At 40.3% G+C, this 13,110-nt stretch overlaps 1 protein-coding gene across 6 annotated transcripts in view; it reads right to left on the reverse strand.

Moving 5' to 3' along the window:
* WNK3 (WNK lysine deficient protein kinase 3) overlaps positions 1–13,110 on the reverse strand; it is a 172,122-nt gene that overhangs the window by 62,454 nt on the left and 96,558 nt on the right. For all 6 annotated transcript variants that reach the window (XM_051827130.2, XM_051827133.2, XM_051827131.2 and 3 more), the window contains exons 11-12: positions 4,468–4,532; positions 879–1,026 (exon numbers count right to left, since the gene is read on the reverse strand). In XM_051827130.2, coding sequence (XP_051683090.1) covers positions 879–1,026; positions 4,468–4,532 — 213 coding nt within the window. The remainder of the gene's footprint in view (positions 1–878; positions 1,027–4,467; positions 4,533–13,110) is intronic.

Consider the following 13,110-nt stretch of genomic DNA (forward strand, 5'->3'; position numbering starts at 1 on the left):
ATTTTCTTCTCTATATTTTCTCTATATTTCCCAAGTAAAACAACTACAGAAGACTCTTATCAGAAATGTTTTAGTGGAAGAAAATTTAGATTGTTTCACAATATTCTATACTTACTTCCACATCAATGTCCCTCCAAGGAACTCGGATCTAAACATGTACTCTTCTTTTTAAAGATTTATTTATTTATCTGAGAGGTAGAGTTAAAGAGAGAGGAAGAGACAGAGAGAGAGGTCTTCGATCCACTAGTTCACTCCCTATATGATCACAATGGCCGGAGCTGGGGCGATCCGAAGCAGGAGCCAGGAGCTTTTTCTGGAGCTCCCACGTGGGTTCAGGAGCCCAAGCACTTGGGCCATCTTCCACTGCTTTCCCAGACCACAGCAGGGAGCTGGATCAGAAGAGGAGCAGCCGGGAAATAAACCAGTGCCCATATGGGATGCTGGCAAAGGCAGACAGGCAGAGGCTTAGCCTAATATGCCACAGTACTGGCTTAAACATATACTTTTAATCAAACCATTTTTTTTTTTTGACAGCCAGAGTTAGACAGAGAGAGAGAGAGAGAGAGACAGAGAGAAAGCTCTTCCTTTTCCATTGGTTCACCCCCCAAATGGCCGCCACAGCCAGCACACTGTGCCAATCCGAAGCCAAGAGCCAGGTGCTTCCTCCTGGTCTCCCATGCGGGTGCAGGGACCAAGCACCTGGGCCATCCTCCACTGCCTTCCCGGGCCACAGCAGAGAGCTGGACTGGCAGAGGAGCAACTGGGAAAGAATCCAGTGCCCCAACTGGGACTAGAACCCAGGGTGCCAGTGCCGCAGGTGGAGGATTAGCCAAGTGAGCCAAGGTGCCGGCCTAATCAAACCATATTTACATACTGACCTGAAGGACAGTAAGCTGAAATTTAGTCCCCTTCTCTGACCGGGGACAGGAAGCTCTTCGCTGTTTGATCCGATCCTGTTTTCCATTTCCACTTGGGTTATCAAGGTTATTGGCGTTTTCCTTCATAGATGCCATATCTTGATTCATGCTAATAAATTTTAAAAAAAAGCAACTTATTCCAATTCTGATGGTAAAATTCTAAGAAAAATTCCCAATTATAAAAATCATGAATAATTTGTTAAAGTAAAACCAATATAAACTATTTTTAAGTTATGATTACATAGGTCTATGAATATATGAAAAGCACTGCAATACAGACTTTAAAGGGGTGTGTTACACTATTTGAATAATTCAATAAAGCAGCTTTTTAAAGTTATGGAAAAATGAGATCATATTGTATTTATTTAGCAAATATCTTCTCAAAATGATAGAAAAAAAAGGCAGACATCACCAGTGATAGATCACTTTTATTAGGGGATGTTCTTGATTAATTTTATCTTGTTTTAGGGTTAGTCACTTCATCAATATGTTCAAATAAAACTCCTCAAACAAATTCTCAGGCAAAATTTACTTGGTTATGTAATGAACTCAAGAGACAGAAAGGCCAAGTGTGGTAGACAGGAGTACTGCAGGAGGCAAACAAGAAATGAAAATGAATGATACAAATGGTTCAATGTGATTAATTCTAATTAGTTATATTTTACAGATTCAAGGTAGTAGTGTCAAATGCCTTTTTTGGATTTTTATTTAATATATTTGAAGACACTCAATAAATCAAAAAGTCAAATAAACATATAGAAATTTAAATGACAAGATCAGTGAGCACCAAATGGACACTTGTATTTGTTCAAACATATCTGTTTTTTTTAAAAAGATTTATTTTATTGATTTGAAAGACAGAGTTACAGCGAGAGGCAGAGTCAGAGAGGGAGGTCTTCCATCCACTGGTTCACTCCCCAAATGGTCACAATGGCCAGAGCTAGGCCAATCCAAAGCCAGGAGCTTCTTTCGGGTTTCCCAAGTGGGTGCAGGGGCCCAAGGACCTAGGCCATTATCAACTGCTTTCCCAGGCCATAGCAGAGCGCTGGATAGAAAGTGGAGCAGTCGGGACTTGAACCAGCACCCATATGGGTTGCAGGCATATGTTTTTAATTAATTTTTTATTACATCTTTCTTCTAAAAACTACTCATGCTGCTTCTGTATAGAGATGTACAAGAAGAGGTAAAAATAACTTAAATTTTTTCTATGTGCATGACAAATAATTTATATAAATAAAAGTGATAGAAGGTGACATATTAATACTGCTCCTAAAGTTTTTAAATATACAGAGAAATGGCAATAAACAATAATACCTTTGGAAGGTAAAAGTGACATAATTTTAGTCAATGGGACTATATTATATAGTTAGCTTAAAAACACTACATTATGTTTAGGATAAATTAGTAGAAATTCATTCTCTGTGCTCCTCCCCCTTAAGTACTGGCTTAAAAAAAATCTATAAAGAATACAATGAACAATCACAGGCAAGCACTGAAGAACAAAAAGATAAAATCGGACTGCACTGGCTATGGACCCCCAGGACTGAGGAGAACCAGCAGCTTGGCCCCTCCCAATTACCTACCTAGTAAGAAAAGGCAGTCCAATCTCGGTGTCTCCTGACCCCCAACCCAGCAGCAGACGATGACTTAAGCAGGCACACTCCCCCTTGGGCACTGATAGGAGCCCTACCAGTAGAGTATGACATACAGTATCTTCCTAGGGAAGCAGACTTGGAGAAATAATCCCTATTCCTCAGCCCAGTGGAAGGGGACAGTGGTACTAAGCGAACAAAGCAGACTAGAATGGCACCGTAAGGACTCTGAGAACTAAATCGTCTTTAAATATCATAGTCCACAAAAGTAGGTTAGGACCTCCATGTACCTAAACAGAATGAATATCTATTAAAATAGAAGTTTTAAATACAGTTTCCTGGTACAAGACCCAAAATGTTGGGGCTGGTGCTATAGTGTAGTGGGTAAAGGCATTGCCTGCACTGTCGGCGTCCCATATGGATGCTAGTTTGAGTCCCAGCTGCTCCTCTTCCTATCCAGCTCTCTACTATGGCCTGGGAAAGCAGTAGAAGATGGCCCAAGCCCTTGGGCCCCTGCACCTGCATAGGAGACCTGGAAGAAGCTCCTGGCTCCTGGCTTCGGATATCGGCGCAAGCTTCAGCCATTGCAGCCAATTGGGGAGTGAACCAGCAGATGGAAGACCATATCTATCTATCTATGTCTGTCTCTGTCTCTCCTCTCTCTCTGTAACTCTGACTTTCAAATAAAATAAATAAATATTTTTTAAAAAGATCCAAAATGTCAGAGACAAATGAAAATAAAATCCAGGAAATAAGCTAGGAAAATCACAATTTGAATGTAAAAAGACAATCAACAAATGTCACCATTAAGATGAATCAGAGACTGGATGATTTTATAAAGGAAAAATATACATATACATATATATATATGTATGTGTATATATATATAGAAAGAGAGAGAGAGAAAGAGAGAAGAAGAAGGAGGAAGGGGAAGAAGGGAGAGGAGAGGGAGAAGGGAGAGGAGAGGGAGGAGAGGGAGGGGGAGGAGGAGGAGGAGGAGGAGACGATGACAGGGGAGGGGAGGGGAGGGGAGGAAGGGCACCTTCATCCATTGATTCATTTTCCAAATGCCCACAACAGCTGGGGCTGGGCCAAAGCCAGGAACTGACAACTCAACACAGGTCTCCCAAGTGAGTGGCAGAAATCCAACTACTTAGAGCCATCACTGCTGCCTCCGAGGTTCCACATTAGCAAGAAGCTGGATACAGATGTTGCAGCTGGGAATCAAATCCAGGCACTCCAATGTGGAATTGCAGGCATCCTAACCAGTGTCTTAACCACTAGGCCAAATGCCTGCCTCTACCCCAGTGAAGTCTAAAACAGCCATCATCAAAATGCTTCAGTGAACAATTGTAAATACTACTGAAGCAAATGTAAACACAAAATTTCATCAAAGAAATAGAAAATATTTTTTAAAGTCAAATGGAAATTACAGTATTAAATGTACAGTCATAGAAATAAAAATTCATGGAGTTGATACAATAGAATGAATAAGAGAAAGTAAAAAATCAGTGAATTTGAGGATAGAACAACAGAAATATCCCAATCTAAACAACATACACAAGAATACTAGTTTACAACTACCAAACAATATACAATGATTTATGTGGTAAATGTTAGGAAGAGTTGCAGATTGGTGCCTCTTAGAATAATCATTTACTTCTTTATATTAGCTGGAATTCTACTTTAAATTGCATTATTTCTTACTTCCTTCTTTAGCCCTTATAAGCTTTTCTTAGAACAAAATAGTATAATTAAAAAGAACAAGAAAATGGTCAATAATCCCATAATCCATATGATCCTTATTTATGTAAAAAATAATACCTACCATTTTATTAAACTTACACAAATTAAAGAACACAGAAGCTTCTGTAGTCAAGATACATTAAGCATCTAATAAACTCACATGCTTCAGCATAACCTTATTGTTTTCATGGTATTAATTTAACAATACTTACCTTCTAACTAAATCTGGTTGTTGAGGAGTTGCTTGTTGTTCAACTCCAACTGGTTGGGCTATAGCCTATAAACAATACAGAAATAAAAACTGCTTTGTTAACAATAAAATTTGAGCCAAAGATGTAATTTACTGTTATTTCAGAAAACATAATTGATAGATTTCCTATTCTGGTTGCTTTGCAAAATAGGTAGAATACATATATTATTACTATATCAATACTATTATTGATATTTTTACCAAAGATAAAGAAAAATGAAATGCAGTAGTACATCAGGTATATTTTAATCCATCATGGTTTTCCATTTTAAAAAGTCAACAGTGCTTTGTGTACTTTGGTTTATTTTTCTTCAATGGATACCACTACTATTGAGATTCCAGCCCTGGTTGGAAAACTACGAAGAAGAGTTCTTGCCATTTCTTAAAAAGACAAATCAATGACTCAAGCTTTAACCTATCCTGTGGGCTCTCTCACCCACTAATGTCAACTATATCTTTGAGGCATCAGAATCTAGTAGCTACAACACAGGCTTCTAGGAGAAAAGTTGAAGCCCTTAAGAAAACAAATTATACGGGATAGCACTGTGGCATAGCAGGTAAAGCCACCATCTGCAACTCTGGCATCCCCTATGGGTGCCAGTTCAGGCCCTGGCTGCTCCACTTCCAACCCAACTCTTTGCTAATGCACCTGGGCAGCAGAAGATGGTCCAAGCATTTGGGACCCTGTCACTCATGTAGGAGACCCAGATAAAGCTCCTGGCTCCAACCTGGCTCAGCCTTGCCATTGTGGACATCTAAGGAGTGAACCAGCAGATGGAAAATCTCTCTTTCTCTCTAACTCTCACTTTCAAATAAATAAAATGAATCTTTAAAAGAAAAGAAAGCAAATAGCAACCTTGTTAGAAAATAATTTTAAACATTTACCTCATCCATCCTTTAAGCATTGTCACTTGTGAAAACAGAGTGATCTATCTTAGAATGCAAATCTAACAAAACCAAACATCTACCTACCCAGTTTAAATCCTCCATGACAGCCTCACATCTACTATAACGTTAAAGTTCCTTCAGATGGAAAATAAAGTCAATGAACAGCTCCCTGCCTGATTCTCTGGCCTAATCTCTTACTTAAAACTACACTAAACAGTAATCCCTTGTAAGAGTTGGGAACTTTCATATACTGTGACTTTAACTTATGTTTCTCCATCTCAATGGACTATTCCAACCCCTCCTCCTTCCTGTCCACTCAGCAGGTGCCTGGACAGAACTTCTAAATACATGAGGTCTGTATGACAGAGGGGTACAGAAACAGACCAGCAAAATTACCTTGGGGAATCTTTAAAATACTACATTTAAACTCCTATATTGGTGTCTGAACTAAAAGGGATGAAGATTCCTTAAGAAATAACTGATTGCAGCACTGAGATAAGGAAAGTACAAACTAGCCTGGATAATTTTGTTATGCCAAAACATGAAGAACTGCTTGAAGAATATGGGGACCGATCAAAAGCACAAAGGAGCCAGCTTGAAAAGGCTTCTACTGCCCAAATGCAGGACAATTTGGGCACCAAAATAAATAATGGTAGTAAAGGAATAAGACCCATTCAATAAAATAAGAATCCGTGAATTCATATTGATATAAACAAATAGGGTAGGGAAAGTGCTTACTTCCAGTAAAGAGCTAATTAATAAATATACTCAGAAATGCATAGAATTGGAAAATCATCAATGGATATGAAAAGTAATAAAGCTGGATGATAAACAGGATATTTATATAGTTTCAAAGTATATCTTTACAATTACTTTTCAATAAGGCAAAAAAAAAAGGTAACTTTACAATGGAAGAACTTGAAAGGACCTACTTTAACCAAGTAATAAAATTTTACATACCCAGTATTAGGACAAACCAATATCACATACCTAATATGATATGTAAAGAAGAACACAGTATTGCTCCCATACTATTCCTAACAAAAATGTATAGCCAGTGTCCAAATAAGAGAAAACCTCAGCAAATTCACATTAAAGAACATTCTACAAGATAATTAACCTACTTTTTTAAAAATAACAATGTTATGAAACACAAAGGCTGAGGAACTATTCCAGATTAAAGAAAATAAAAGAGACAAGACAATTAAAGGAAATGGCTTTATCTTCAATTAGATCATGGATCAAGAGAGGAAAAACTGCCATAAGACACTTGAATAACTCGTAAAATTTTAATGTGGACAACAGATTTTGTAATAGTATTATATCTGTAATAGTATTATATCCATATTAAATTTTCTGAATTTGGTCGCTGCATTGTGGTTATTTTTTAAAAGGTCTTTGTTCTTATATTGGAATACTTAGGGGTAAAATGGTATTATATCTGCAGCTAGCTCTCCCATGCTTCACAGGGAAATCATGGGTAGTGGAGGGATGGATACAGAGATAAGAGACCCATCGATCAATGATGTTTTTTGATCAGGGTAATGTTGTGGTGCAGCAGTTTAACCCAACCCTTGTAACACAGGCATCCCATATTAGAGTGCTAGTTCAAGTCCTGGGTGCTCTATTCCAGGTCCAGCTATGTGCTAATGTGCTTGAGAAAGCAGCAGAAGATGGCCCAAGTACTTGGGCCCCGGCCACGGATATAGGGGACCAGGATCAAACTCCTGGCTCTGGCCTAGCCCAGACTTAGCTATTCTGGCCATTTGGGGAGCAAAACAGTGGACAGAATATATATATATATATATCTCGTTGTGTTTTTCAAATAAATTAATTTTTAAAAATAATGTTTTTATCAATTACTCTTTATCATGCGTTTTTAATGTCCAACTTCAAGGACTCCATCTGATTTATTTTGTATTAACTGTGCTACCTGACACATGCTAGGCTTCCAGTGAATGTCTGAAGACAGAAAGAAATACAGGAAGGAAGGATGACATAGGAATAAAGGTTGTGCCATTAAAATGTTCATGATCTGATATTATCAATCCCAGATATTAATTTTAAGAAAATAATACAAAGAAAATAGAGTATAAACCTTTAAGTGTTCAATAAATGATATCTGGGGGCTGGCGCTATAGCACAGCGGGTTAACGCCCTGGCCTGAAGCGCCAGCATCCCATATGGGCACTGGTTCAAATCCCGGCTGCTCTTCTTCCAATCCAGCTCTCTGCTATGGCCTGGGAAAGCAATGGAAGATGGCCCAAGTCCTTGGGCCCCTGCACCCACATGGGAGACCCAGAGGAAGCTCCTGGCTCCTGGCTTTGGATTGGCACAGCTCTGGCCATTGTGGCCAATTGGGGAGTGAACCATCAGATGGAAGACCTCTCTCTCTCTCTGCCTCTCCTCTCTCTGTGTAACTCTTTCAAATAAATAAATAATTAAAAAAAATGATATCTGCATTTTTATTGTATTATTTGTAATAAAATTGGTAGCAAGATAGTTTCTCAGGAACAGAAGAATTTTTTATATATATATATATATATATATATAAAAATACTTACTGTACTATCATGTGGCCCATAAAAAGCAGAAACACCAAGGCCAAGAAAAGCAGAGAAAAAAATACACTTAACAATGAGTGAAAAAAGCAGAAAACAAGACTATATATACAATTTATGTATTTACGGAATATTATAACAATTAATACAATCATAGGCATGTTAGGGAAATATTCTAGGTAATTATTTTCCATTTTCCCTACGTTTTATAATGTTTCTATGTGTATTTTATAAACTAAACATTTTGTCAATACATATAGAAAAGGCACTTGACAAAATTCAACATCCTTTCATGATGAAAACTGATCAAATCAGGTATAGGAGGAACAATTCTCAACATAATAAACCACCATCTAACAGCTAACTTCATATTAAATAGGGAAAAGGATTTCTTTCTAAATCCAGAACAAGCCAAGGATGCCTACTTTAATCACTTTTATTCAACATAACTACTGGAAGTAGCAATTAGGCAAGAGAAGAAAATAAAGAGCATTCCAACTGGAAGGGAGGACGTCAAATGGTCACTGCAGACAAAAGTCCCAAAGACTCCATCAGCAAGCTGTTAGTGATAATAAACAAATTAAGCAATGTTGGACAAAAAAATCAACAGTGTTGTTAAATACTAATAGTGAATCATCTGAAAAAGAAATCAAGAACAAAATATCATTTCCAGTAGCTACAAAAAATAAAAAAACCTTTGGAATAAATTTAGCCAACAAGGTTAAAGATCTCCACAATGAAAATGGTAAATCATTGAGGAAAGACACTGAAGAGGACACAAAGGAATGGAAAGACATCCTGTGTTCATGGATTGGAAATACGAGTACTGTTAAAATGTACATAATGCCCAAAACTATTGAAAGATTCAACACAAGCAACCCTTATGGTGCAATGGGTTAAGCAGCTGCTGCTGCAATGCAGTCATCCTACGTGAGCGCCAGTTCTGATCCAGCTCCCTGCTATGTGCCTGGGAAAGGAGCAGTAGATGGCCCCTGCCAACCATGTGGGAGACCCCAGTTGGACGGAGTTCCAGGATCCTGACATTAGCCAGGCCCAGCCCCTGACATGCAGACAAATGGGAAGTTAACCAGTGGATGGAAGATATCTCTGTCTCTCCATCTCTCTCTGTAACTCCACCTTTCAAATAAATAAATATTTAAAAAAATAAAAATTCAACACAAACTCTATCAAAATTCCAATAACATTTTTCACAGAAATAACAAAATAAAAAAAACCACTACTAGTATTTGTACAGAACTGCAAAAAGCCAAGGTGATCTTGAGAAAAAAAGAAAAAACAAGGAGGCATTACACCACTTGACGTTAAAATAGTATCACATAGCTACAGTGACTAAAACAGCATGGTACCGACATAAAAGTTGATCCACACACCAATGGAATAGAGACTGCAGAAAAACACTGAAACACATATAACCAACTGATCTTAACAAAGGTGTGAATAACATACATTGAAAAAAGGATAACCTTAAATAATTAGTACTGGGGAAATTAGATAGCCACATGCAGAAGAATGAAACTAGATCCCCATCTCTCACCAAGTATAAAAATAATCTCCAGACCAGCTCTGCGGCATAATAAGCTAAGCCTCAGCCTGTGGTGCCAGCTTCCCTTACTGGCACTGGTTAATGTGCCGGCAGCTCCTTTTCTGATCAGGCTGTCTGCTTATGACCTGGGAAAACAATGGAAGATGGCCCAAGTGCTTAGGCCTATGCATCCACCCACGTGGGAGACCAGGAGGAAGCTCCAGGATCCTGGCTTCAAATCAGCCCTGCTACGCAGCTCCCAGCCTTTTGGGAGTGAACCAGAAGATGGAAGACCTTTCTCTCTGTCTCTCCCTCTTTCTGTATGTAGCTCTACCTTTCAAATAAATATAAATCATCTCAAAAAAGATTAAAGACCAGAAAGGTTAAAACTAGTAGAAGAAAAATAATTCAGGACACTGAAATATGCAAGCATTTACTAGATAATAATCCCAAAAAATAGGAAATAAAAACAAGGTAGATAAATGGGATTTCATTAAACTAAGGAGCTTTTTGCACAGCAAAGGAAACAGACAACAGTGAAATGACAAATATTTGCAAGCCATCTTTCTGACAAAAGATTCATATCCAGAATTTATAAGGAACTCAATTTAATAGAAAAAAAAAATCCACAAATAATCCAATTTGAAAATAGGCAGAAACTTTCTCCAAAGGATAACATACAAATCTCCAACAGGTACAGGAAATAAGACATCACATTGCTAATCATCATGGATATGCAAATAAAAACCACAATGGGGTTTGTTTTTTTTTTTTAAAGATTTATTTATTTATCTGAAAGGGTTACACAGAGAGAAGGAGAGACAGAGAGAGAGGGAGAGAGGTCTTCCCTCCATTGGTTCACTCCTCAATTGGTAGCAACGGTTGGAGCTGTGCAATCGGAAGACAGCACTACAAGCAGCTACACCACAGCGCCGGACCCGGAAGTGTAGGTTTGAGTCCTAGATGATCCGCTTCTGACCCAACTTCCTGCCAATGTGCGTAGGGAGTCAGTGAATGAGAGCCCACAGGTGAAGTTCTTCGCTCCTAGCAATGGCCTGGCCCAGACAAGGCTGTTGCAGCCAATTGTGGAGTGAAACAATGGATGAAGATCTCTCTTTTTCTCTCTTAATCTCTCCCTCTACATTTTGAACAAATCAATAAATCATGTTTTTTTAAAAATTAAATTTTGGATGTTTCACTATAAAGAAAGAATAAATGTTTATCCTGATTAGATATATACAATGCACACATGTACCAAAACATCACACAGTACCCCATAAACTGCACAAAATTTTGATGTTTGTTAAACTTTAAAACAAATTCAAACACAGCAAATATGAAGTGCTGAGAACAGATACTCTCTTCACAAACTGCTGTAATTAAAACTGCTTAGAATCATGGAAACTTTGCAATAATGATCAAATGTTAAAAATGCCAAGCATAAAAAATATATCCTACAGAAAAGAGAAGACATACAAAGAGTTAGATGTAGTAATGTCCCGGGCAATGTGGAATAAAACTGCAAATAGCAAAAAAAAAAAAAAAAAAAAAAAAAAAAAAAATTAGAATGCTGCCTACTTTTCTGGCTCGATTAGAGAAACAGAGGCATATCCACACCAAATGGTATCACACAGCACTGACCAAATGTGCTTAGGGTGCCAAGGGGGCAGCAACGGCAGAGGGGCACGCGGCAGCTCTAACGGGTGCGGGTGAGGGGGGAAGGCTCTCTGGCAGAGGCCCAGGAACCGTGCGCGGGAAATTAGGCTGGGACAAGGTAGGCCAGGGCGGCTGGCCTGGGGGCGACGCGGCTGAGGCCGCTGGACAGGCAGGGGCGAGAGCTCTGGGGGAAGGGGCCGTGGTCCCAGGAGGATTGTTCCCTGCATACCCACCCCACCTCCACTCCCGGTAGCTCAGGGAGCGGTTTCGGGCGCTGAGGCCCGGCCGGTGGCGAGCAGCAAGGACAGACAGAGCCCCGAGAGGCCCTGCAGACCCACCATGCGCGGCTGCGGCAAGTAGAGCCAGCCGCGGGTGCCAGCCCGGCCTAGCCTGATCAGGCTGCCCTGAACCGGCTGAGGGGCTACCTCAGGGAGCTGACTGAGCTCACGGAGGCCAGCCTCGCGGCCCTCAGGGCAGACATGGGGCCAGCCACCTCAGACCTGCAGCGCCCAGCCCACAGGATACCGAGTACCTGGTTTTCCATCAGGGCCGCACGGCAGCAGCGCAGGTACCTGCAGCCAGACCCAGAGATGGTTCCAGAAAGAGAGACGGAGCTGGAGGCCCCCTTCTGGGCGCCGGAAGTAGAGGGAGAGGCCAGCGACCCCTAGGTGTTGAGAGGGGTGAGGCGAACGCCCCCTTGTGCAGCTGCTGGGGCCCGCAGGAATACCACGGCCATGGTAATATGCGCGCAGGGCAGGCAGGAGGCGCTGGGTGGCGCAGCGCGGGTGCGCGGGCTCTACCTGTGCCGCGCGCGCAACTCCCTGAAGCCCTGCCGCATATTCGTTGAGCGCAAGTGCCCTTCCAGGAGAAGTCCAGGCAGTGACAAAGAGGGAGAGACAAAGAGCTAGACTTTTCACCCGCTGTTCACTCCACACAACAGCTAGGTCTGGAACGGGGGAGCAAGTATTTGGGGAGCACCCCACATGGGGCAGCAGGGGGTTAAGCACTTGGGCCATCTTCCACTGCCTTCCCAGGTGTATGTGAACAGGAAGTTGGATCAGAAACAGAACAGTTCGGATTTGAATCAACACTACAGAATGGGAAGGTATTGGGCCACAACCCAAGCCCATGGAGTCATCTCTTTATACACTCTGTCTGGATCCAGAATCTTACTTGGCACGCTTCTCCTATTTTTTCCCCCTTTCTGTCCTTTTTGGGAAGGCTTATTAAAGTGTAACACGTATGCAAATAAATAAATAAAATGTGCTTAAATACACAAGACAATGTTTTAGGTGAAAAATAAAAAAGAGTTTTATAAGAGAAAACACAAATTGGGGGGCCTGTCCTGTGGCGTAGTAGGCTAAGCTTCCAGCTTCGGTGCTGGCATCTCATATGGGCTCCAGTTCAAGAGCCAGCTGCTCCTCTTTCGATCCAGCTCTGTGCTTATGGCCTGTGAAAGCAGTAGAAGATGGTCCAAGTGCTTGTGTTTCTGCACCTGTGTGAGAGAGCCAGAAGAAGCCTCTAGCTCCTGGCTTTGTATCAGTTCAGCTCTGGCCGTTAATAGCCATTTAGTGAGTGAGCCAGCTGATGGAAACCATTCTCCCCATCTCCCTCTCTTTTTGTAATTCTACCTCTTAAATGAATAAATAAAAAATAAACACTTTGAAAATGTAAAACACACATCATGATTACCTAAGAGGTACACATGTGGATATTCATACAAAATAGCCTGGAAGAATATACATCAAGGTAGTAAACAAATTTTTCTATATGCATCTTTCTTTGGTAATAAGAAGAATATGAATTCAACTTCACACAAATAGACTTACCAACCCTCAAATCTATCATCACAGGGCATGTCCCACTATTACAGCATATACTATAGTAATTTTAGACATCACAAATCAAATGAAAGTTTCATAATCCTGACAGAGATGTGCAAAAGGGGTGCAGCACC

The sequence above is a fragment of the Oryctolagus cuniculus genome, chromosome X, assembly GCF_964237555.1.
Source record: "Oryctolagus cuniculus chromosome X, mOryCun1.1, whole genome shotgun sequence".
Classification (NCBI taxonomy): domain Eukaryota; kingdom Metazoa; phylum Chordata; class Mammalia; order Lagomorpha; family Leporidae; genus Oryctolagus; species Oryctolagus cuniculus.